The following is a 26,268-nucleotide window of genomic DNA, read 5'->3' as shown; positions in this document are numbered from 1 at the left end:
ATCTTTCGGAATCGTCTTATTTTTAGAGCCCGCTTCACCTATACATAGGTCGAAACCGGTCTGGGTAGTAACCCCCCCCCCCAAGTAATGTATAACATCATACATGTCCGCTAGGAGATGTGTTTTACATTATGGTTAATACTAAGGATAATGATCGGAGCTTATACCACCTTTACTACGAGTTTTCCTGTCATGAAAGGTTGGCTTACGCTTGTATCCACCGAAACTGTTATAGTTTCTATCTATATTCGGCAAGAAACTCTTGCATGAAACTCTGAAACTCTTGTAGTGTCTCTATTAGGCTTTGAAATAATGTTAGATTCAATATCCACTTAATTTGAATAATATTTGAGAGCTTTTACTGTTAAGTGGTAGCGACGAGTGGGTTCAAGCTTCGAATATTTCACCATGAGCCTAACAAGGTACGGAAACACATCCACATTTCAAATTTCAATGCATAGAACATCTGGAAATAACATTTCAACTCTGCAGATGTCTGCTGAAATTCATTTACTGACAATAATGGCATAATTAAATGTTCCAAGAAAAAGACAGCGTCACCTTACATAAACCAGATGGGATAATTGTAAGGCTTACAAATACTTATTCTTAGAGCACACTTGTCTGACGCGATTTACTTACCTACAGGAGAAGTTTACTTCAGTGGATGTTGTTTACGTAATGAACACTACTGTCTTTGTCTCAAAATATTATTTCTTCTGACTATCATTTCCTCTACAACTCCTACTCTATGAGGATTATCTTCTCAAGTAGCATTTGCTTCCATTTATTACCAACCCGTGGCCATTCTGCGATCGATCGATGGGGAAAAGTTTATAGGAAATTCAGGAATATCAGAAAAACCCGATAGAAATCGTATCAACAAATATTCACAGAACAACGCCCATCCAACCGAAAGAGATCAATACATGTCTACAAGTTTTTCGGTTGGTTTTTCTTCTTCATCAGTCTGTAATATCGCCGACAATAGCACCAACAAAATCACTACTTTCCAAACTCAGTATGTTGGAAACTTAACAAAACTTTATCGAATTTGTCGCCAACTCTGAAACGGATATCGCAAACCGATGGCTTCATACCTCACATAAATAAAGAAGTCTGAAGTTAAAGAAGAATTGCTTTTGAATGTAGTCATCTATATCTTGTTTGGGTCAATATGCACCTATGTAAAGCATGGGTTATCTAGATTTCCATTTTTAAAGTAATCATTTGCTACTTTATTAGCTTTGCTTATCGCACAATCTCTTCTGAAGATAAACTGTTTCTTTTAAACTTTATTGCTATTTTTCATTTGGCAGCCAATAGACATGCAATCAGGACGAAGTTCTTCGATATTTCAGTTGTGGACAATCAAAAAGAACCAACGAATCGACTCCAATCTATCTTCTAAAGTTCCGAAGTTAAATCATTTTGACGCGACCTAGGCATATTACGAACATTGTTAACACAAGTGGACAGACTGAATGTCCGTTGTATGTTTTGAGATAAAAAAAAAATGGTGTGCAAGTCGATAACCGAATTTAGGACTAATCCATAACGGTCTCGAATCGAAGAATGCGTCATCACTCACTAGTATCGAAAGATCATATCTGTTTGACATTCATCGGTATTAACTCATCGTGCAGAACATGAAAATCATTATCATTCCTTCTCATGCCATACATGAATTTCAGAGCCTATTCGGATATCAGTATTCAATTCTAGCTGAAGATGGAATTATGCATAAAATGATTGCAAATAAAACCTCAAAGAGCGACTTACAATGAGCAAGAAGTAACAAAAATAAATTTTTGTTTTAAATGAAAGATAAAACTTCCAGAAAGGGGTGTCATTTCCACTGACCTTTTAGTACCAGTAAATCCGAAGTGCCGATCGTCTGGTTTTGTAACACTCATTCATAACTCTCACAAAATATAGACTGCACTAATTACATGTTAATTCTCTTTGAATAGTAATGCCTCGCCCCATTGAATGATAGCATTCAATGGGGCGAGGACAATATGATTATCCTCAAAATCACCAAAATACCGCCTTACCTCTTCTCTTGCAAAAGAAAACTCACTTCAGAACTCAGTTTCTGTGTTTACTTCCTAATTCCCTATTTAAAATAAACACGTTTTCTAAAGTTGTTCACATATTCAGCACAAGATGTCGCCACTGACGTCTATGAATAACTCGCTATTGCCTCTGTCGTATTACTCAATTTGGGAGAGGTAACATTCTCGTGTTGAAAGATGCATTTAATAATCGGCAGTGATTGAACGCTCTATATTATTTTATAAATATTTCATGTAACATGAATGAACTAAGACTAATGAAGCATTATCATATTTCGGTGATTTGTTGATCGTTTAGAAACGATTTGTGCCGTGTTTTGACTAATGAGTAACATTGTAAATCAGCACATCATTATTAACTGACCAGAATACCCAGCGCATATCGAAGTTGAGTAATGGAGCTGAAAAGCAAAAGCATATTCATTCATCTATCGGAAAGGTAAATGTTTGATAGCTTTACTGGGAAAGGAAGGAGTACTATTAACAAAATAAAACTGTGACACCACTTAAAATGCAGCAGTTTACAACGATTATGTATCCATGTGTGCGTTAGATTCTCCTCATGATTTTTAAAGAAAAGCATTTGACGTTCTAGGTTTTACAATTTTAAGATGCCCAGCAGTAGCATATCCATCTTTTCCAACAAAATGACGCTATATTGATCCAGGAATGGGGATATACGAGATGTGCCCATTAAATAACGAGACTGGTTATAAAAATGGGGTTTATTATTACAATTGTACGACTTAATTGTTATCCCCTTCGACATACTCCCCTCCTCAATCAATACACCGTTGCATACGAATTTTCCTTGTTGGAAGCAGCGCTGCAAGTCATCAGGTGTTATCTGCTTCAGTAGCACTGCCGTTTTCTCCTTCACTTCATCCACTGATTGAAAATGGATGTCCTTCAATGCGGATTTCAACTTTGGAAAAAGGTAAAAGTCGCATGGAGCTATGTCTGGCGAGCAAGGTGAATGGTCCAACACTGGGATCTTCTTATCAGCTAGATACTGCTTTACAGACAGTGCACTGTGGGCTGGAGCGTTGTCCTGATGGGGAGAATCCAAGTGTTGTTCTTCCACAGATCGTGTCTCTTCTTCCTTACTCGTTTTCTCAGCTTGGCCACAACCTCATGGTAATAATGTTGGTTTACTGTTTAACCATCTGGTACCCATTCAACCATTACCACGTCATCGATATCATAAAAAAATAATAATAAAATAAAAAAAAACGATCAGCATGCCTTCAGTTTTGACTTGCTCATTCTTTCTTTTTTTATTCTCGGTGACGTGGGTGTTTTTCAGTGCATCGATTGTCTCTTTCTTTCTGGATCGTACCGGAAAATCCACGTCTCATCACATGTGATGATCTTCTCCTGCAAGTCCGAGTCCGCCGTCAACCATTCCATGATGTCAGTGCAAATTTGTTTCCTGACGTCTTTCTGCTCCTAACCCACGTTTTTCGGAACCATTTTGACCCAGACTTGGTTCATGTCCAATTGTTCACGCAAAATCTGTCGTACAGTCTCCTTATCAATGTGCACCATGTCTGCTATCATCCGAATGCTTAATCTGCGATCGTTGCGGACAGTTTCATTAATTTTCGTAACGTTTTGTTGGGTTGCTGCCGTAACAGGGCGACCCAGTCGTTCGTCATCTTCAACGTTTTCTCGACCTTCAGCAAAGCGCTTGTGCCATTCAAACATTCACGCATGTGACATTACATTATCGTCGTACACTTCCTGCAACACTTTCAAACACTGGGTCGGCGATTTCTTCAATTTCACAAAGAATTGGAGATTAATGCTCTGCGCGAGTTTAACGTTACACATCATCATCATCATCATCATCAACTTCCTGGTATATACCCTCAAGAGGTGTACAGGATATGATAGTATTACATGAAAAATTATCTCATTACCAACTTCTTATCAACAATATTCCTCAAAATCAATCTGATACCTGTCAAGACTCCAACATTATCAAATCTTATATTTCTAGCTTCTAAGTAAATTTTTACCGTATCAATCCACCTATATGTTGGTCTTCCTCTGGGTCTTTTTCCTGCCAACCTGGCAGAGAACGTTAGACATTATTCCCGCAAAGCGACTTCACATGTGTTTCTTTTATAACTGCCTACAGACTAATTATAAGCAACAGCTAACAATGCTTATCTCAACTGCTTCTCGAACCTTCAAAGTCATTTACGGCGCAAGGGCGTACCACTGCTACGAGTACACGATTCACAGCGCACCTTGTCTTGTTATTTAATAGCCATACCTAGTAGCAAAACTGTCCCAGCCCTCTAATTGTAATTTCCTCGATAGATGATAGATTTAATAAAGCTCTTTATTATCTACTACTAAAACAGTTTACAGTTTAAAAGACGAAAGAAAAATAGTGTACTCTATCGTTTCATTAATTGCATTATGTGTGTGTGCGTGTGTGTGTGGAAAGTTTTATACCTTGGGTATGCTAAACGTTAAAGATACCAAGAAATTTTATAAACTTGGTTTTAATTATTTTCCCAAGTAAGCTAAGTTTGCACCTGAAGTATTTTCAGGTCTAAGGCAACTTGTGGTAAAGGTGGAATAAGCTCTGATCACTTGCCTTAGTATTTCCCATAATGCGAAGCACATCTCCTTGCGGGCATGTACGATGCTATGCATTAAGAGAAAGATCACTACCCAGACCGGTTTCGACCTTTCTTGAGGTCTCTTCAGTGGGAGCCAGATCCTGAGATGGTAAAAAACTTTCTGCATCTTTCTCTCATCCTGAAATTTTTATTTAATAAGGTCAAAACACCTTGTGGCAACTGGTATAAGTAAATATAAGTTACACATTACTTCAACCTTGGTATCACCAACTCAGGATCTGGCTCCCACTGATGAGACGTCAATAAAGGTCGAAAGCGGTCTGGGTAGGGACCCTTCCCTTAATGCATGGCATCTCCGCAAGGAGATGTGCTTTGCATTATGGGAGATACTAAGGCAAGTTATCAGATCAGAGCTTATTCCACCTTTACCACGAGTTGCCTCAGACCTGAAAATACTTCACGCGCAAACTTAGCTTAATTGCTTGTGTGCTTACTTGGGAAAAAGGATTAAACCCAAGTTTATAAAATTTCTTGGTATCTTTAACATATATATATAGACTCTTAAAAGAAAGAAAGACTTTTAAAGACTCTTAAAGAAAGACTCTTATTATTTTAAAATAAAATCTACTCAACTGGTAACCCCCCTCCAATAGAATGGAAAAAAGCAATTGTGATTCCTATCTTTAAAAAAAGGTAATAGAGATCACCCTAAAAACTATAAAGGTATCAGTATACTAAATCCCTGTTGCAAAATATATAGCAGAATTTTAAATAGCAAACTAATGAAATATTCCGAAAACTTTATTTTAGAAGTACAGAATAGATTTAGAAAAGGACGATCATGTATAGACCCGGCCTTTTGCCTAAAATTAATAATAGAGAAAAGAAGAGAATACAGTGTAGAAAACACATATTGCATTTATTGACTTTGAAAAAGCATTTGACAAAGTTAAAAGAAACATATTATTTAACATATTAAAAGAAAGACAAATACCAAATCATATCCTAAAAGCTATCACAAGTATATATGAAAATAATCAAATACAAATAAGATTAAATCACGAGCTATCATATACGAGAGAGATAAACCAAGGGGTCCGACAGGGATGTCCCCTCTCAGCAACTCTTTTTAATATCTACTTAAATGAAATAATAATAAAATGGAATAAAAATTTACATCAAGGAATTAAACTTTCTCCTAAAGTGAACTTAAACACTCTCTTTTATGCCGACGACCAAATAATAATTACAAATTCTGAAGATAATTTACAGAAAGCTATTTTAGATCTAAATGAGATAGCCAAAGATTACGGTATGATAATATCAACGGAAAAATCAAAAACTATGGCCTTTAAAGGACAAGATCCAGCAAGAACTAAAATAGTAATAGACAACAAGATCTTAGAACAGGTGAATTCATTTAACTACCTAGGATGTATGATCACATATGAAAATGAAAAAGATATAAACGTAAAAATTGCAACATATTTAAAAATAACAAGTGTAATTAACTCTATATTTAAACCAAACCAAGTTCAAAAACAAACCAGACTAAAAGTATACAATACATTAGCCTTACCGGTCTTAATGTATGGAAGCGAAATCTGGACAATAAAACACAAAGACAAACAAAGATTAATAACAGCAGAAATGAAGTTTATGAGAAAAACTGCAAAGTATACTCTGTTTGATCACAAAAGAAACAAAGAAATTATTAAAGAATTAAACCAGAAATCAGTAATAGAAAAAATTAAAAAATATAAACATAGATGGATGGAACACGTTCAAAGAATGAAAACAGAAAGATTACCAAAACAAGCCTTAAAGTACAAGCCATTAGGAAAAAGAAAACCAGGACGTCCTCTTAAACGATTCAGCGATGACTTCTAAGGCCGGAACAGGCCATGCGAGGCCTAAATCCTTGATACGCATGATGATGATGATGATGATGATGATGATGATGATGATATATGTTATATATATATATATATATATATATATATAAAACGGTTTTGCTATACCCCCAAAGGTTATATCTCCTTGCCATACATCAGCACGATCTCCAAGAAACTAAGAACTTTAAGAAAGTTTAACATAAAAACGTTCTTCTCTACTCCTCCCAAACTAAAATCAAGTTTAAGCAAATACAAACAAGCTCACAACCGTCTATAATTCTCAGGTGTGTACAAAATCACATGTGACTGTGGAAAACCATACTATGGCCAAACGGAAAAATCCCTCCTCCTACTTCTCGAAGAACACCGAAGAGACATTGCTTACAAAAGAACCAGAGCTAGTGCCCTCTCAAGTCATGTTCTGTTTTTAGTAAACACAAATAACGAAGGCCACCAACATGAGATAAACTGGACGACTTCAAACTTTCATATATGCCACGACGAGGTAGAACGCCACATAGTCGAATCTAAAGAAATTGTCATGGACCCTCTCCATATAAACAGTAACCTCAGCTATAATTTACCGGACTCATTCAGCTCTGCTGTCAGATATTGGCGCACTCGTGAAGCCACACGCGCACAGGTGTTTAACAATAGAACTTTAACTGGAATTATAGCTCCAGTTCAAAGTTAACTGTAGTTAACTTTGAACTGGAGCTAGTCGAATTTATAGTTTTATAAATTATAGTTTTATAGTGACTCAATGTTTCTTTATAGTGTTTTTATTGGCTTCTACGTACACATATATATATATACTGTATATATATATGTAGAAAGTTTTTTACCTTGGGTATATACTATGTAAAAGATACCAAGCAATTTTATAGCTGGGTTTTAATCCTTTTTCCCAAGTAAGCAAACAGACAAGTACGTCAAGTTTGTGCCTGAACATAGTTCAAGTCTGAGGCAACTCGTAGTAAAGGTGGAGTAAACTGCGAGTTGCCTCAGACTTGAACTATGTTCAGGCACAAACTTGACGTACTTGTCTGTTTGCTAACTTGGGAGAAAGGATTAAAACCTAGCTTATAAAATTGCTTGGTATATTTTACACACACACACACACACACACACACACACACACACACACACACACACACACACACACACACACATATATATATATATATATATATATATATATATACGCGTTATGAAGGTGAATTAGCCAGTCTCACATGGTGGTGAAAGGCTTTTCATCCCTAAAAATAGTCAAATCGAAAACCTAGTAGCATTTAAACTTTTTTGAGGTCAATACAAACATTTATTTTATTCGTTTGTTATCCACTTCTACAGTATTATTGTTAATAATTACGAAATGTAATAAAAAAAGTTTTCTTAATGGCTGCCAGATGACGCCACTTCACTCTAGTAACAAATTCGTTTATTAGGTAATAATGTAATTTTATTCATGCAGTACTGTCAAAGTAGCTTGGACACTCCTTGAGACTATATACAGACAACGCTGATCATTTGTCCTTTATTTCAAATTGTAACGCGTGTTATTGAGAAATAAAAATGTCTTGTAAAGTTTGGTTGTGTTTCGCATTCGTTGCGATTTCCATTTCATCGGATAAGAGCGAACTTCGAAGAACTACGCCTGCGCATCAAGTCAGTCATTTGAAACGAGATTTGATCAAAAGATTCTCGTTATGTGCACCACTAATTTCGAAGCCGTGGCTGGTGAAGAAGACGAAAAGTACTTTCTTTAAATCAACTACTTTGTTATGAGTTCATTCTACAAATTAAGGTATTAAAGATATTACGAAAGACTAATTTAATGCTACGAACAAATACAATGCAACACCATGCCAAACCGCATACTATCTTGACATCCATGTTTTTTTTTTTCTCATTTGCACCAAAATTATTTAATTAATGATGTATTAATCACCGTTTCCGGCATTTAATTTTATCAAATGTCACGAATCATCTATTAATAGACAATTAATTGTAAATCACAGAAACCCACAATCTGAAACCAACTGACTCAGTTCTTGGGAAATCAATCGCCAGCACGTTACTCAACATCGTGTATTTTTCATACACAATGTTATGAGTTTGAATGCGTATAGAAATATCAACAAAGGAAGGCAAAGGTGGATAAAGAAAACCAAATTATTTGACATGACAAGCCTTTCAGTCTAATACGTAAATGGTGGATGTACTGAGATTGGATGTAATGAATATTCAAAATATTATTACTATTATTTAATGTGTATTACTCATTAAAATGTTAATTATCTCTACGTTAACTATATTATTCAACCTGTTCTTTTGCCCATAGCAGTAATATAAGCCAAATGTGTCTCCTTCCACCCATGAAACATTGTACACCAGCAGTACATTATTACTATGTACAATGACGTAATAATAATAATAATAATAATAATAATAATAATAATAATAATAATAATAATAATAATAATAAAATTACGAGGTAGTCTAAGGATTTTTCCTCTACTTTTAACAATTTAATATTTTTTTCTTAATTTTACATCGTCCGGAAACCCTGCTCTACAGACCAAACATGAATTTTTTTTTTTTTTTTTTTTTTTTTTTGTTATTTTCCTTTTAGTTGTAGTACAAGTACAGCGCGAGTTACGTGATGCGAGATTGCTTTACCATTATTATTGTTTTCAGTATTCTACAATAACAAGAAGTGCTAACGTATTAAAATCATGTTAGTCGTCCAACTGAGACATCTTTTTAATGTTCATTTTTGCATTAAATGAGGCCTGGAACTAAAGTCGTCTGATGTTATATCAGACGAACTAAAGTCTATTCGTCGACTGATATTAATGTTAGCTATAAACTGGAATTAAGAGGGCGTTTTGGTGAAAAACAGTATAGCATGCTACTGAGAAAAGACATAAGCTTTTTCTGTAGTTCAACATTCAATACTTTGGTTACGGAGAAGATATGTGCCGGTAAATAATTATTTATATTATAATATATTTATATTTAAATATATCATATTTAAAGGGCTTTAATTAAATTTCTTTTTCATTTTAAAATAATTATTTCATATTTTAATGATTGTTTGAACGTGTATAGAAATATAAACAAAGGAAGGCAATATCTCATAGCTATTCTTTAGGTGGAATTTTCGCTATTAATCTGTTAATATTTTCCGGATAAAGGTGTTCATTGCATGTTAATGTTGTGTGATTAATTACTTCATTCATAATTCATGTACGATATGAGAATATTACTGTCCTGGTCGAATAGAGCCGTACTTAAAAGCTTCCGTTGAAACCTTATACGTTGCATTCATTACATGTCTCATAATTTGAGTAGATTAATTCTTACGCTACTGTCCTTCGGGTTCTTAAGTATTCAAATAAGTGCGTTCTCTTCTGTGTCAGAAATGCGATTAAATATTTCGTACCATTAATAGGAAAGATTATATATTATATTCTCTCTCTCATTGTCACACCGACACACATATGCACCATAGAAGGCATATATAAATACACACACACACACGCATGTATATGTATGTATATATACACACGCACATACATATACACACAGTATATGTGCGTGTATGTATGTGGAGTACGGTACATATGTCTACAATGATCTATTATCAACTGTAGTAAGAATAGCTGCGATATCACAGCTATTGTGATATAGTCGTATAAAATCAAAACTGTTGTTGCAACAGCTGGCATATCTGGTGCAGCTTTTGCCTTACTTTGGTGCAGATAGCACTTTCCCTTATTTGAATGTTGCTCTACTATTCAACACATAACCCGTTTTAGGGTTAAACATATACAGTGATATATATATAATACAACGAAGACTATGATCTCTGAAGTAAATATTTTAAAGCTACACTTTCTATTTTTTGTGTAAATTCTTTTAAAATATACCACGCAGATGAGCATATATTCGGTATGATTTCCTAATGATCATAAATTCGAATTATTGACATCCTATAAATGATTTCACAAAGGGGAATTTGATGTGTGTGTGTGTGTGCTAATTTGCAGCAAAAGTTCGTATTTGATTTTTCTGGCAGCCCTTCGGATCCCTTCGAGTTACGTGTAGCTCTCTCCAGTTTTGAACTCATTAAGTTCATGAAGGATGTAGTGGGGGTGGGAAGGAAGTTGAGGTGAGGGAAATATAACGATTAGCAATTTCTTATCATTCATTACCTATTAATTAAAAAGTGTATCAATCTCTTTATTGCAGAAATGTACACAGTTCATATTTTAAATGGCATTATATGCATACATTGTGCACATATATTAGAAAAATTTCGTTTTCAAATTTTCATATAGTTTCTTTATATATATATATATATATATATACATACATACACACACATATGTGTGTGCGTGCGTGGGGGGTTTACTGGTTTATTTATTTGAAACCACACACATTGACATATATCAGCATAGGCGATTTATTTGTGGAGAAGCGTCAGCTGTGAGTTACTGCATGTGGGCCATTTATAAGATACGTGTATTTACTAGAGCAGAGGGTGACCTTAGACGGAGTGTTAGTGAAAACACTATATAAGGTGCTTTTTATTCTTACATTTTTTTAAGAATTGAGAAGTGGGGGAGGGTGCATCAACAAGACAAAGATGCATGAATATTGGAATCGTGTCTGCGTCATAGTCTCTATGAACAGCATCGTACAGGACATGCCGATACATAATATTATGTGTGTGTGTGTGTGTGTGTGTATGAGAGAGAGGCAGTATATACCACACACATAGTGGATTAATTTAACGATATTATTTCTGGGAAATAATATCGTAATCCCTTTTATAATATCATTGGCTTTTTACTCAAATTTTAGGGCATTACTGATGTTTTTATACAGACTCAGTAATGCCTTAAAAATTGAGTAAAAAGCCAATGACATCATAAAAAAGGGCACTCGTACGTAAACAAAAATAGGCTAAATAGCCATAAAAATAATATTAATTTTACTTTTTTATTTATATAAACATGGTAATATATAAAATGAAAAATACTGAAGAAGATATAATAATGGTTTTAATGGTAAACCAATGAAAATCTTCACACACACACACACACACACACATACACACATTAATGCTATGTAAATAATTCAGATGAGGACGATTGCCTATTTGTCACTACTACCCTTTATCTGCATGGATCTATTTTAAAATGGTTTTAATAGCAAATGATTATAATCGAATAATGTGTTTTAAATGGTTCCACGAGCCATAATGACAACAAATAGTGCATAATAGGCAACGAACCTATATTTGTATTGGTGCTACAAGTTTATTTAAAAGGGAATATTCTGCAAATATATGTTCAGTAGAAGTGGAACTCCATAAATTGTTGTCCTGTAAAGATTCATCGCGCAAACTGCCTTCTTAATCTTATACGACTATTATTAAATTTGAGCAAGTAGCTCTTTCACTTTTTTCGCAATGTAGAAAGTAAAAAAAAAATCTTTCTGCTAACGGCATCATAATAACGTTTATTATGAGGCCGGTTTTTTCTCGTTTACAGTGAATTAAGAAGGATATTACAGATTCCCTTTATAAATTTGTGGGACTGGATTGCGTACTAAATTTTTAAGAAGCGACGAGATTTTTTTGGTTTTAATTTCTTAGTTACAAAAGAAGAGAGAAGCAATATTTAAAAGCAGTGGCTGCATACACTGCTCGAAGAACAGCAAAGAGAGATTTGGATTTGGAGGTTATGGGAAAAAAACTAAAGACGAGGCGAGTGTATTACATATGTTAATTGCCTGTGTTTGTCTCGTCAGTTTTGCGAAGATACGTGTGTGCATAGCAGTGGACAATAATCAACCATTGCTAGATCATAATTATGATATAACCCAGAGAATACGATACGTACCGTGGTGCTATGCTCCTGCTGCTCAAAGTTAAAAATAATTGTATATTTAGGTGGGGAAAAGATTCATAAATGCAGTATATGGAATATTATAAATATTAAGATTTGAATTTAGCGTAATTTAGCTTGTTTGTGAGTGTTCTATTTTTGTCGGACATACCAGACACATTATTTTGAACTTAAAACAAAATAACAGAGTATTCTAGCACGTGCGCCAAAGGCAGTCTTTGAACAATTAAGATCCAACACCTCTCTTCTTAATCCTGTTTTATGAGAAAATATTTATGGAAATAAGCAGGAAGTATTAGACAACAAATGCAACATATATCATCAACGCATTTTGTAATATACATACGCACGTAAGAATTAATACTCTTCACGAAATGTATTGATGATATATGTTGTATTTGTTGTCTAATACTTCCTGCTTATTTCCATAAATATTTTTATGATATCCTCAGTGTTAAATCTCAAAAATGCCAGCTGTCCCTTTTCATTATGAGAACAATTATGAAGATCTTAATATTATTCACATAACTTCGAAAAGAGTGCAAGACATTAAATGGTCTTGTATGGAACGTAATCCGCTGTTGATCTTAATGGAGTTATGAATAATACATGCTACGAATGTTAACATCAAAGAGTACGATAAATTCAAAACAAAATTCAGAGGAAATTGAAATACTCGAATAGACTGCTTGTTTTGTTTTTGTTACAACGTCACGTGATTAAAACACATACAAACAGAACCTTCCTTCCACCCCCCTTTTTTTTTTTTAATTTTACGTTTGAGTGGCTCAATCAACAGCTTCACGAGGGTTGAAATATACATTTCCTATGCGCGTGCACCAAACCAATGGTAGAACTGAATAAGTTACATATCTTTGTGCATATTTCTTCATGACTAATTGAATGAAAGGTTGTCTCCTCTACCAGCTGATGCTACAGGAATCTGGTAAGTCACAGTGACCTTTTTTTAGATTTCGCTTTTTATCAGTAGTTCATATAAACGCTGTTGAGAATAATTTTTAGCTTTTACATAAATAAATACATGTGTATTTATTTATTATAAAAATAAATACATGTGTATTTATTTATTCATGAAATAAATATGTATATGTATATTCTCAGTAAAATATCACTTGAAACATTCCTACACTCTTAGTGTGACGCCCTTTAAGGATAATACGAGTTCGGGGGATGTGTGTGACAGGGGAGGAATGGGTGGTATGCATTACAGAGAAGTCGTGGTTACATATAACTTTAAAATTTTTTTGCATATTTTATTTTATCGCATTTTAAAAGTATTAAAAATGAATGATTGTCTTATGATTTCAAAATATGTTAATGTGCATATTATTATATGTAATAGAGTTGCAATATATTATGAAATTATCTCGAGATTTTAATGATAGAACTATATAGCGTATTATTATGGATTTTTTTTTTTTGGTTTTTTTTTGGAGAGAGAGAAGTAGGGGGGAAAGAGAATTAAAAACGTGACACCAAAAAAAAGAATACGCCTTTATTTTTTTAAAATTCACACAAATAAAAAAAAAAACTAATTTAATATACATTTCTTGTGTGATATCCGGCGGTTCTGTTAACTTTCCACTGCCCCATGTAAACGTAACTGAATTGCCTGCTATTAAACAAGCGTAACTATCCCTTTTATTTGGTCAAGTTGTATCTGTTCATATATTGGTCTTTAGGAAACTAGTGTCACGTGCTATTTTTAAAATGCATTATGATATGAATATGATATCATAACTCCCAAAACCCAGTGAGGTAGGGCGTCAAAATGACATCAAATGTGAATAACTATTATAGTGATACATTTTGAATTTTCTTCTCTAAGGAGTTACTGGGCTATACTATACTACTCGTATACCTAAAAGTATATGTTTGTTTTGAACGGTTGGTAAATCAACATACATTATTGAGAAGTAACTGACCCGTGACCAAAAACTTTACAAAGCAGTTTATGAAAATGTCCCTACAGTAGAAAAATAACTTCATTACAAAAATATGTATATTTTTATTTCAGTTAAATATTTGACTACCTTTAGCATTTCACTCATTTTTTTTCTTTTTATCTTAAAATAATGATTTATATCAAATGATATTTTAACTCGTCTAGAGATTACGTGTAAAGTGGATGAAATTGACGAGAGACAAATTATAAACTATAATTTGTATTTTCTTTAGTTAGGCTTAAATTGAGAAATACTATTTAAAAAATGTATTGGTTATTAGCTGAACTACACAGCAAAGGTTTTTTTTTTTTTTTTTTTTTTTTTTTGCAAGACCTTTTTCTTCAGCCGCTTTCAGAGTTAATCGATCTTTGGCAGAAAAAACAACAACAATAGGACTTTTAATTCTGAAATTCAGTAAAATAGTTTTATAACAATAAACAGCCCCTCCCCCTTAACTAGTATTGTGGCGAATGCACTCAACCTCGGTAATCCTGAAACGTGAACCAGCTATCTGTTGATTCCGAAAAAGTAAGAAGAATGCTGTTTATTCCTTTTGGGAAATGAACAGTGTGTGTGTGTGTGTGTGTGTGCGCGCGTATATATAACTTTATATATATAATATAACTTTATATATGATGTTTGTAGTCATCTAATTGAGTTGTTGCGAAGAAAACTAGACAAAAGAAGAAACGGAGTGGATGATTGCGATTAAGAAGTCATTACTTTATAATATCCCGAAAAACTCTGGCGCAGTGGAAACAACACATTTGGAAAGAAATACGTTTGAATTCTCTCTGTCCCGAGGAAACGAATACACGTAGCTGAAATTTCTCTTCTGAAAAATTCGGTTTTTCCTTCCAGCCCAGCAGACGTACTGACCAGAGAACGGATGTAATTTGCAGACGATGCACTCCACGTGGTCGCCTTATTTGCTCCGCTGTGATCCTAAACAGACGCCGCCACAACAATAACAGTCCAAAAACTCCACGTTGTCGACGACTTCCGTGCTTTGGAATTAGAGGATGGGAGGGCTGTTCCGGGGGGGGGGGATAAAAGAGAACGAGTACGACGAGGAATAGAAAGAATAATTATAAGAATTAAGTTGTAATGTAAATCAGTGTTGTGTGCATTTCACATATTTTAAAACTTTAGTAATCACATGACATGGAATTCTAAATGTCGATTCAACAAAGAATGCCGATGAAAATATTTGCAGAAGGTCAACACAACAGAAGCTAATCATCTCTGTGAAAATCAGTTTGCTGTTTGGAATTAAAGAAGCAGCTAAGGCTACGAACGTGTTATATCTGTAAATGCGTGTTTTTCAGGCGATAAATACCGAATTTCCTAGAGAAAACCCTGCTCCTCCCCCTCCCCCCGACGTACGAGTATGAGAACGACTAACTCACCTTCGGTCGTAAAGTATATGAAAAGGAGTGAAGTGAATCGATGAAAGGGGGGGATTCACAAATGAATATTTGGATTCAGAGATGAATCTAAATGTTCCTTGATTAAGAAGGGAGGATTTTTTCGGACATTTCCCCAATTGTAAGAATCTGAAATGGAGAATCGCAGTTTTTTTCTAAAGAAAAAGATTCAGTAGACTAAAGATCAGGTCGTAAATCAGAATGGTTCAGGATTTTCCGCTTTAATATGGAAGCAGTAATCGTAAAGGAGCTATCTAACCAGTAGCACCCACAGCTATGAAATAGACAAGCCTGTGTGAGCCAAAGAGTAAAGTTAATTAGAAGATGACAGCGTTATACCTCTCTACAAACCATTAAGGATTTCTATCAATTCTAACCTGGGAATCTTACATAAAATGGGGAAAATAGACGGCATGACAACCACGCTGAGTTGGGATGTGGGAAGGAGGTTGTAATCCCTTTCAATCACACGAATGAAACTTTTTCGTTTGCATCGATTCTGGTCTTAGCTGTTTGTGTTCGACCTAACTGTTCCGTTTATCCTTTCAGGTGATGCTGCAAGATATGAAACTCGAAGCCTCGTCTGATTGAGGGACGAATTTCTGGATTTTCAAGGGAACCCCCCAAAAAGAAACAAACTGGAGCGCGCAACGACTCGCGCACGTTCCCGTCGATCCTTGCGAGGCGGGTCTCGAAGGCCGGAGTCGACGTACTGTCTCCGCGCGCGTGTGCCGAAAAACACCGTTCCTTCGCCGACACCGATGGACCTCTCCTGCCACTCGCTCCGCAATCGGCTTGCGGAAGGAGCCCAGTACGACGGTGGATTGTCCGCATCAGCGGCAGATGATGATAAAATCCCAACGTCAACAATGGCTTCCGACAACTGTGTATATGATGCGCAACGGAGACGACGTCGCAAGTCCATTCCGATCAAGCGACACGTGATTACGCTCACAAACCAATCGCAGGGTTGTCTGAAGCCGCGCGGGAAGATGAGATCGGTTCCCTCAAGACTGGTCGGAACCCTTCCGAAGGAAGACTCGCCGGAGAAATCGCTGTCGTGCGGAGTGTGCGGCAAAACGTTCGTCACGAACAAGAACCTGGCCTCGCACGAGAAGACGCACACCAACCAGCGACCGTACGAATGCCTCGACTGTGGCAAGTCGTTTTCGCTGCGTAACACCCTCCTGTGTCACACGCGTGTGCACACGAAAGAGCGACCTTACACCTGCACGCTTTGCTTTAAAAGCTTCACTCAGGCGAGCACTCTTAAAGCTCACGTGATCTACAAGCACACCAAACAGTTTCCGTACGCATGTGAAGTGTGCGGACGAGGATTCATCTCTCCAGGTCAGAAGATCGAGCACGTGGTGCGACTGCATGCACCGACGACCTGAAGCCGTGCCCACCAAAACTTTGGAACTTACTTTAGTTGATTTTTCGTGCCGATGGTTTATCAGGCAAAAGCGCACGGATGTGCCGAATTGTGTTTGATTTTTCTTTCTTCTAATCCCAAGTTCAGAAAACAACAAAAAAAGGACTAACAGCGCTGTCTGGTGAGTGAAAAAGTAACCTTTCCAGATGTTGTTATTTTCTCTTTACTTTGTAGCTAACAGTGATGTAAGGAAGGTAGTTGTAACCGTGCAATGCATGGATTTGCTAATAAAATTAGTTTTGTCACTAACGAACGTCTGTTGTCAGTGTTGCGATGTGTGTAACGTAATCCGCTAGGCCACGCAAACCACATAAAGCTAGATACTTCTATACTACACTCTAACATGTTAATAATAATAATAATAATAAAGCATTGGATTCGTTATCCAGCAGTATTGTCTAATTATATAACAACTATTAGTAATTCGTGATTAATGATGATCTGCCTGCTTTTTTCCCTCTGCTAACGAAACTTTGTTTTAATGCCATAAATCTCAATAACTCCCTAATGCTTTCTGCTGTTGCCATTAACGACGTAATTTTTCATGAATTTTTGTTCTTGTAACTCTTTCTGATGAAGACCCAAATAGTCCTGCATTGTTGCAAAGTAAACCGTTTAAATGAACGTTATTACGAAGTAACCTAGTTTTGAATTTCAGCTCTACATTTTTCAAATTACTTCGTATTTTATAGTAATCATATTAAAGAGCAAGTAAATATTTTGTTAAATGTTGACTTCCATAGAAGCAATCTATAATTTTGTAACTTCGCTTTAAGACATTAATGGATTACGGAGAAACTGTCTTCAGTCATCATCACGGGCCCACTTCAGTATCCCTAATTGGGTCGCTGATGAATGATCTACATCACACTCATAGTGATCCAGTTGTCTCTTCTGTATCACTAATAGTAATGTCTATTATATAGCAACTATTGATAATTTATTATGATTACAGACCCAGAAACTGGATTTTTTTTTCTTTCTGAAGCAACTTAATAAACACTTTCTCTGAGAGAAGGAATCCTATTTTAATTCATAGCATTTCCGTATCAAAGCAAAGTCGTCATAACCGACTTTGCTTCTGACCGAACGATCTGTGTCTGAATCCAATTTTTTTTTTCTCAACCAAAACAACCCGAGAACACACATTGATAACTGTTAAAGAAAATAGGATATATTTAATTCATATGGTGTTGTTTTGAAGAAGCCATTTTTGTCCTCCCCCCTTTTTTTTCAGAGTTTTTGTTCTTGAAAATAATGTGCTGACAACAACAGAAAGTATTTAAGAAAATTCCATTAAATGATATAAGGTCCCACGATTCTTCAAAAGAGTAAAATATTGGTTTATTTAACCATTATATATTTAGAACGTGACAAATTAGACAAGCACATTATGGTACTTCTGTTCACGACTGAAAAAGCTAGTCTCACCATGTTAGTTCCAAAGGACATGATATGAGGTTCAGAAAGCGGGAATAGTTTTGAATAGTGTACATCGGTTTTGAAAATGTGTACATTTTTATGTGAATCAGAAAGGTAATTCTGTAGTATGTTAGTACTGTTGATGGACTAAAGGTTAGAATCCTGCCTTAAAGAACAAACTTCTTCAAGCCACTTAAGGCCTCCAGTAGTAAACAGGTTACTGGTCTTTTCTTACACAAGCGATGAAATTAATCTCCCAGCTGAAAACCTTAGTCAGTCGTCCGTAATGATTTGACCTTAATTCCTAAACAACACCAACCTTCAAAAACGTTCATGCTAGTGGGATTCGAATCAATCTTGATTGTAGAACGCGTACGCTATCCACTCAACCGACCAGATCGGCCCTTAGTCAATTCTTGTTTGCCCATTTATTTAATGGGAAATGCACCATTATTGAATATTCTATAAGAAATATTATAAACGTATAAGTGCAGTTTGTGTCTAACTCTGATCGAGTTGGTGGTCTTCCCACATTGGCTCCTCACCTTGATCAGCCTAGATGGGAAACACGTTTCTAGCTCATTCTCTGCCACCACCAGCTTATTTATAATCTACTAACGCTATTTATTTTATTTAATATGTGGTTATAGGCAGACTATAACACTCATACCTGCATAAAGCATCAAGAAGGTTATGGTTATTTCTGACATTTTTAAGCGCCAAGGAGTTCCCCAAATTATGCTGCACATAGTCCATACATACGCAATATTGACGCGCAGTTCTGTTTCGATTTCATAAAAAAAATAAAAAATAAAAATAGAAAAAACATACTCTGCATATACTTTCAATGACTACTTTCGTTGAGGACTGATTTAATTCCATTCAAGCAACCAGAACTCAAATGCATTGTCAAAGCATCGGGTTAAAAGATTTCGACTTGTTTAATTACATGTTCCCTTTATCTAGAAGTTTGTACCGAGAAAACACTTTTAAGTAGACCGGGATTACTAATTTATGACGAATGCTCAGTTATGAAAACTTGGAAAGTTGTCTTGATTTTATTATAGTTTCAAAAAGCAATATTTATCACTGCTGGTATGGTTGATCGTTATATTCGAAGACCTGAACATTATTGGTTTCTTTTCTGGTCAGTAACTTCCATGTTGCAATTTTCATTGAAAACTAAAACATCCAAATTATGCGTTCGACTCGAGAAAACCGCAAACAAGCAATTTCGTAATGATTACAGTAGTGTGATTGTACTCCTGATGGTCTAGAAAAATTCATTCCATTCACTACTGATATTTGCACAGCAAACATTCCACATCTTGGGAATAAGTAAATCTCCCACATTGTAATGGTTGCCGTACTCACGTTTCTGCGGTTGCCTTCGACTACAAATTAGTGAGCATGACTATGTATCACATAAAGCATCTGAGACGATCAAATACCAAGAAAAACTTTGGAAAATACTCAGATTTCTGCGTAACTGAATTAGGGGAGAGCCAATAAGAGGTTATTGAAGTGTCTTTACAACTTTAAGGCTCCAAAGCCTCACGATCTCTGTTAATGTTTTAGTGACTTCACTGGATCGAATCTATGTAACATTAATTCTGTATTGTTTTTGGATTAATCTATCCAAAGCTTTACAGAGTTAGTAACTAATAGAAAGGAAATAGAAACTTAAATTTCGTTTTCGTGTTTCAGAGAAAAAAAAACTAAAAATTAAGGTTTAATTGTAAAAATCACTTAGGTGAAGAATGTAGGCAATGAAAAAGAAAAATAACTCCCAAGAATTTCGTTTTCTTTTGTCAAATGCGTTTCGGAAAAAAATGAAATAATTGCAGAGTTCAATTAATTATTCTGTCTTTTTTTAACAGAAAAATGAGATCTTTTCAAGAAAGTATCATAGGTTGTACTACAGAAATAAAGAAGAATTCAGTTGAACTAAATCCAAAACGGTACAAAACATTAATCATAAGTGAAATAATACCATCGAGCATAACCCAACTCATCTAAATCGTTAAAAATATTGATATCATAGGCGAATACGCATCCAGAAAAATTCCAAGATGTCGTCTTTTCCTTTTCTCTCGAACGAAAACAAAAGACAAATCCGCTTTCCTAGTAGCTGCTGTTTTAAGTAAAACACACGCACATACATACTTATAGAGAGAATAACTGCCTTCGTTCCTCCTGTTCGCTACTGCACCGACGAATGTACACTTAGGGAAATTATTTAAAAGCAAACTGGTCAATCAATACGAAAGAGGTGATGGTGGTAGTCATAGCAACGGAGACATTGAAATCAGCGATAAGTGCCTGCTCATTTCGCCCGTGATCAAGGTAGTGAAATACAACTTAAAGTGCACGCCATGGTCTAAGATAGTTGCTAGGCTAACAGGATCTGGTGTGATAACGATTGACTGTTTTTCGGGATTCTTCATTACCATATTCGTTGTTCTAGAAGACGTACCAATTTATAAAATAGAAGAAATAATTGCATCACCTTATGCTTCGTTTTTCCTCTTACAGAATATGAATCGTGATGATGTCGTTTACTAAAACATTGTGAAAACTACTAACATCAAACTATCCAAGTTAGCTGAAGAGTCGCGTGCAAAGGTCTGGAAATTATCGAAGCTAAATTAAGAAAAAAAAAAAAAAATGCTGGATTTGTTCTATAAAAGTTAAGAAAGCAGCATTTATAAAACTTACCTGAAAAACAAACACTAACCGTTTTTAAAGTATGATTTACTAACTCGCGTGTTGGAGATTATTAGCTTGGAAAATTATTTAAACAAACTGAAATTAGTAAATATAGTTTGTTAGTAAAGTAACTGCGTGGTATGAGTTATAAAAATTCCAAATAAGTTTAATATTAAATACCAGGAAATTATTTTATCATCCATCAACTTCTCCCTACACTCATAAGGAGGTTGGAAGATGTTTGTTCCTGGAAACTCGATTGTTTCACCCTTCAAAACTAACTGATGAGAGAACCGCATTATTAACAGGAATAATACACTGACTTTATAATATTAATTGCAACGGTAGTAATTCTGAATGATAATAATAGTAACACACACACACACACACACCAAAATGACACGATCCTCAGGCATACCGAAATTCAGATACTAAAATTAGCATTAGTTCTCCTCAAGCATTCATAAAATCGATTGAATAATGTATATACACAGAAACGCACTGAATTTTAATAATCTCTTTTATTTATTTATAGTGCTGGAGTAGTAAGTTGAAGTATTGGCGAACTGACAGAACAATTGTAAATGGCATGTGACCGTTTTCAATCCGTTTTACAGGCAAGCCTTAAATGCATCTTAGAGCATTACAAATAAAGTAAAAGGTAACAAGATAGTAAGTGTTGTTAGTGAGGAAGATACACAAAAACGATGCGTTATCAAACATTCTATGAAAGTCAAAGGTTAAATTAAAAATTATATCTTTTGTGTCAGAAATAGTACACGTTCTCAAGTGTGCGTAAAATGCAACCGATATTCTTCTGTTCCACATACATTCAGAACAGTCGTCTGACAACAAGAAGCCGAAGCCTACACTGTAACTGACACTACAAAACATAATGAGGACTTTTTTTTGGCATGCTTTTAAACTTCAAAAGGCTGATTGGATGAATCTAAATGGCAGCAAAGTTAATTGACATAACCAGGCAGAAAAGACATAATTACAACAGAGAAAAATATGATCACGACGTTCCTGCATTCAGTTTGCCAATAATCTGCTATTTGGTGGATTGTACATTCAATAATGTAATTGCAAATATAAACAACCCACAAGTTGAGTTTCGATACGAAATATTTGAAACTTTAAAAGGAATTTCGAATGTGTAGCAAAAGGGTGAATGAAATCAAAACATTTCATTTTTTGTTATTATTATTCTCTTTTAGTAGGTATGTTTCTTTTAGCTTAGTTAATTAGCTCTAAATACAGTTAACTAATAAAAAATAACAATCAAAATAAAGTACCAATGTATTATTTTAATAAAAACATCAACAATTGGTTCGCACCAATCTTTTGCGTAACACATTGAATGGATTCTATATCATAATATTCCACGAAAGAAAACAATATCTACATGTACTATCAAATATTTAATATTGTTGCTAATAAAGTCATTAAAATCAGAAATAATGCGTTAACAATTATAGTTTATTTATTATTCTAAAAGCATAAGTTTTTAGAATGATAATGCAAGTAAGCAATTTAAGATGTTTTTAATGTGCTCTTTCAAGGCGATTTTAATTATTTTTATTTTAGAAAGTGTAAGATTTGATTTGCTGTGTGTTGCATATCGCGAACCTAGAAGTGACGGTGGCAAAGAAAATAATTACGGCGCAGACGACAAATGCAATTGGAAAGTGGAAAAGATTTTAGGGCGAGTGGGAAATAAAAGCCACTTTGGAAAAAAATATCATGGTCGAGTTACGACCTCTAATGATTCAAATTTAGTCGACGTTAATAATAAAAATAAAGGTAGGTCTCATTTTCGGTATTCTAAATTTATTAATTTAGTATATCCTAAGTGCAGATATTATACCAGCGAAATTTTGCATTGATTACGCTATGTGAAACGTGCGCTTTAAGCATGACACAGACATATTTTGTTTAGTAATCCATGAATGATTAATATACTGTTGCATGCTTGTTCAATTTTGGTTTAATTTGGGGACCTTGGCTCAGATCATTGTTTATTTATATATATATATATATATATATATATATATATATATACACACACACACACACACACACACACCGTTTTATAAATTGTCGTTTATGTATGCAAAAAATTCTTAATACAATATACATAAACAGTTTTAATGACAGTTTACATATTGTAAATGAACCGTAGTTAGTCAGAAAGTCAAAGCTAATGTATAGAGGATTACACATATACTCTGAATTTAACATAAAGCACTATAACGTTTATTAACTTGCATTATCATTTTATATGATGTTAAAACTCAAAGTGTGTCAGCACAGTTAATATATACAGTTAAATCTCTGGCACGGGCAAGCGGGATTTTTCTCCCCGAAACTCAGATTTTTCCTCCCATAAACGCAAGAAAATCGACCATAGTATTGAATATTGATACTATTTCCGACAATAACATAGGGTAAGGGATCACGAGACGGCAGCACTTATTTGCTAGAATTTTCGTCGTTTGTTATCATTATGGTAATAGCCTTGGACCAACTATCTCTGATTGCCAACGTTAGGCAATCAGCTATCTCTGATTGCCTGCTGTTGGAGATTGAACTACCAACTCAGCCTTCACAGGTCAGATAGCTCTAGAACAACCTCGCTTGCTCTCTATGAGGAAATAAAAGGCGTTAGCTCATGTATTTTTTTTATTTTTTTTTCATAGAAAAATTCCAGTTTTCTCTTAATGCATCATTTGAAATGTGATTGAATCATTTGTAATTGAATAGTGAATATTCTTATGCTGAATTGATATTTCAAAAAAAAAAAATTTAATCAAGTTAATGGTTAGTTTTTTATAACGTTAAAATTATCGTTATCAAAAATCTACTTTTCTCGCATAAAATGATTATATAATCGCACGCTAAAATAAATTTTATTCTAAGTGCTTATTATTATTTTATTCCGAATTTATCCTCTTGTGTCCATCGAAATTGTGTGATTAATGGAAATCAATGGCGGCTTGAAATCGTGGGGGTGCTGCAAAAGAGACGACGTAAACACGATAAACAACAGTGGAACTGCGCGACGGACAGTGCCGCATCACGCCAATAGCTCGCATCTCACTATGACGTGCATATGCTTACGCGCGTAACAATATGACACTGTGGTAAACACAGTGCTGCTAGCATCCTTCGCCTTCCTAAGTGCTACAAAATGGATTTTTGTTATTTTTTATACAAAATAAGAAATTGTATAGGATTGTTGATGATAAAATTAAATATTACAAGCAAATATAAATAAATTAATATATTTATGTAACGACAAAAATTGGGGGTGCTGCAGTTCCGCAGTGCCTATGCACGAGCCGCCCCTGGGGCAGCTCGTGCCTTATGAACACCAGTTCATAAGGCATTGAGATGAACGCATTATGTCTACTAATTGTATAGATTGATTGGTCTGTTTTGTAGGAATAAAAATCTTATAGTTCCGGGATTAGACTAGCTAACGAAAGTTAGTTTAAATAGTACTCAAAGACGTCTTTCCAACCAAAGGGCACGGCTATTATAACGACTACAATGAAGGTACCTTGAGAGACGTTCGCTTTCTTCAAAAGACGAACTTCTGCTTTTGTTGGCAGTCACTTCCTGAACAAAATTTGCATTAATGTTGACGTGATAAACGGGTAGTTGACAAAAGTAGCTGAAGAAGGGAAATCACATCCGTTAATTTAATAGGAAATCAATGTGGGGAAGTCTGAGCCATAAAGGTCAAAAAATACGACTTATTACTATTATTATTATTATCTCCTGTCGACTAAACTGTTATTAAACAGTCCATGAGTGACCTCTGGCTCTTTCCCCTCCTGCCATGTATTGAAAAATCTCTTGGCGTATAAAACTCCCTCATCAAATTGTGTCTCTCTGATATCTCCTCCCCTCGTCCGTCTCTGGCAGACTTTGCAAACTACAGTGACTTCATATGTCCTCATACTCAATGTTTGCAGTCATGATATCAACTTAGTTTATCTCCAGAAAAAGAATTTGAATTGCTATAACTTTGCAATTTTTGAAAGTAATTTTGTTAAACTTCCGTCATCGTTCTTTTCTTTTTTTTCTGTTCGTAAGTCTGTTCATTTATTTGTTTAATACCAATTTGACTCTAATAGAATAATTCAGCCCTAGCTCACCATATGTAGTCGTTTAAACCGTTACGTGTTTATTGTTATAATTGAAATATTCTATTACATGCTGTTTGCTTTACTTCTTTATAGCCTAACATTACTTAATGATGGATGGTCTTGATAATATAATAGGGCATCCTTTTCTTCTTGTAGAAGAAAATTTTCGAGATATAAAGTGTATGTAAAATGATATCCTTTATATAAATGAAATAATTGCATCATACCCAGGAAGATGATAAACTACAAAATAAAGGGTTGAAATAGTAGACCAATAAAATGCTGGGATGAGACCGAGGCAGGCTGCCTGGCCTAAATTCTTGAAAGGAGAAGGAAAAAGAAATAATTGCATTATGTCTTCTTGCTTGTTCTGTGAAGGAAATTTAAACACAAGACGGAATCTGTTGGAGTATGAAAAAAAAAAAAAAAGATGAAATAGTAAAAGTATTCTAGATTACTCTCACCGTATATCGACAATACGCATGCCCAACGTTTTTCAGATCTTTAGTTTCTGGAACTTCTTGTTTGTGTGCAAGTGACACACACACACACACACACACGCACACACACACACACACTGATAGAACTATATGAAGAGTTAAAAAAAGTTTAGAAGTCATCTTCAAGGACAGGGGAACACAGCAAGAATGTGCAAACAGA

The 26,268-nt window shown here is 34.9% G+C and overlaps 1 protein-coding gene across 1 annotated transcript in view; it reads left to right on the top strand.

Annotated features, from left to right (window-relative positions):
* The first annotated feature begins 9,289 nt into the window (after positions 1–9,289).
* The window catches only part of LOC150097958 (uncharacterized), a 35,315-nt gene continuing 18,336 nt past the window's right edge, over positions 9,290–26,268 (top strand). The window contains exons 1-2 of the mRNA XM_090406336.1: positions 9,290–9,557; positions 23,042–23,257. Coding sequence (XP_090262462.1) covers positions 9,482–9,557; positions 23,042–23,257 — 292 coding nt within the window. The 5' untranslated portion in view covers positions 9,290–9,481. The remainder of the gene's footprint in view (positions 9,558–23,041; positions 23,258–26,268) is intronic.

The sequence above is a fragment of the Typopeltis vanoorti genome, chromosome 16, assembly GCF_054136105.1.
Source record: "Typopeltis vanoorti isolate ZY-2024b chromosome 16, IOZ_Tvanoo_1.0, whole genome shotgun sequence".
NCBI lineage: Eukaryota > Metazoa > Arthropoda > Arachnida > Uropygi > Thelyphonidae > Typopeltis > Typopeltis vanoorti.
Note: the sequence above shows the minus strand (reverse complement) of the source record. Positions and strands in the feature narration are given on the sequence as shown.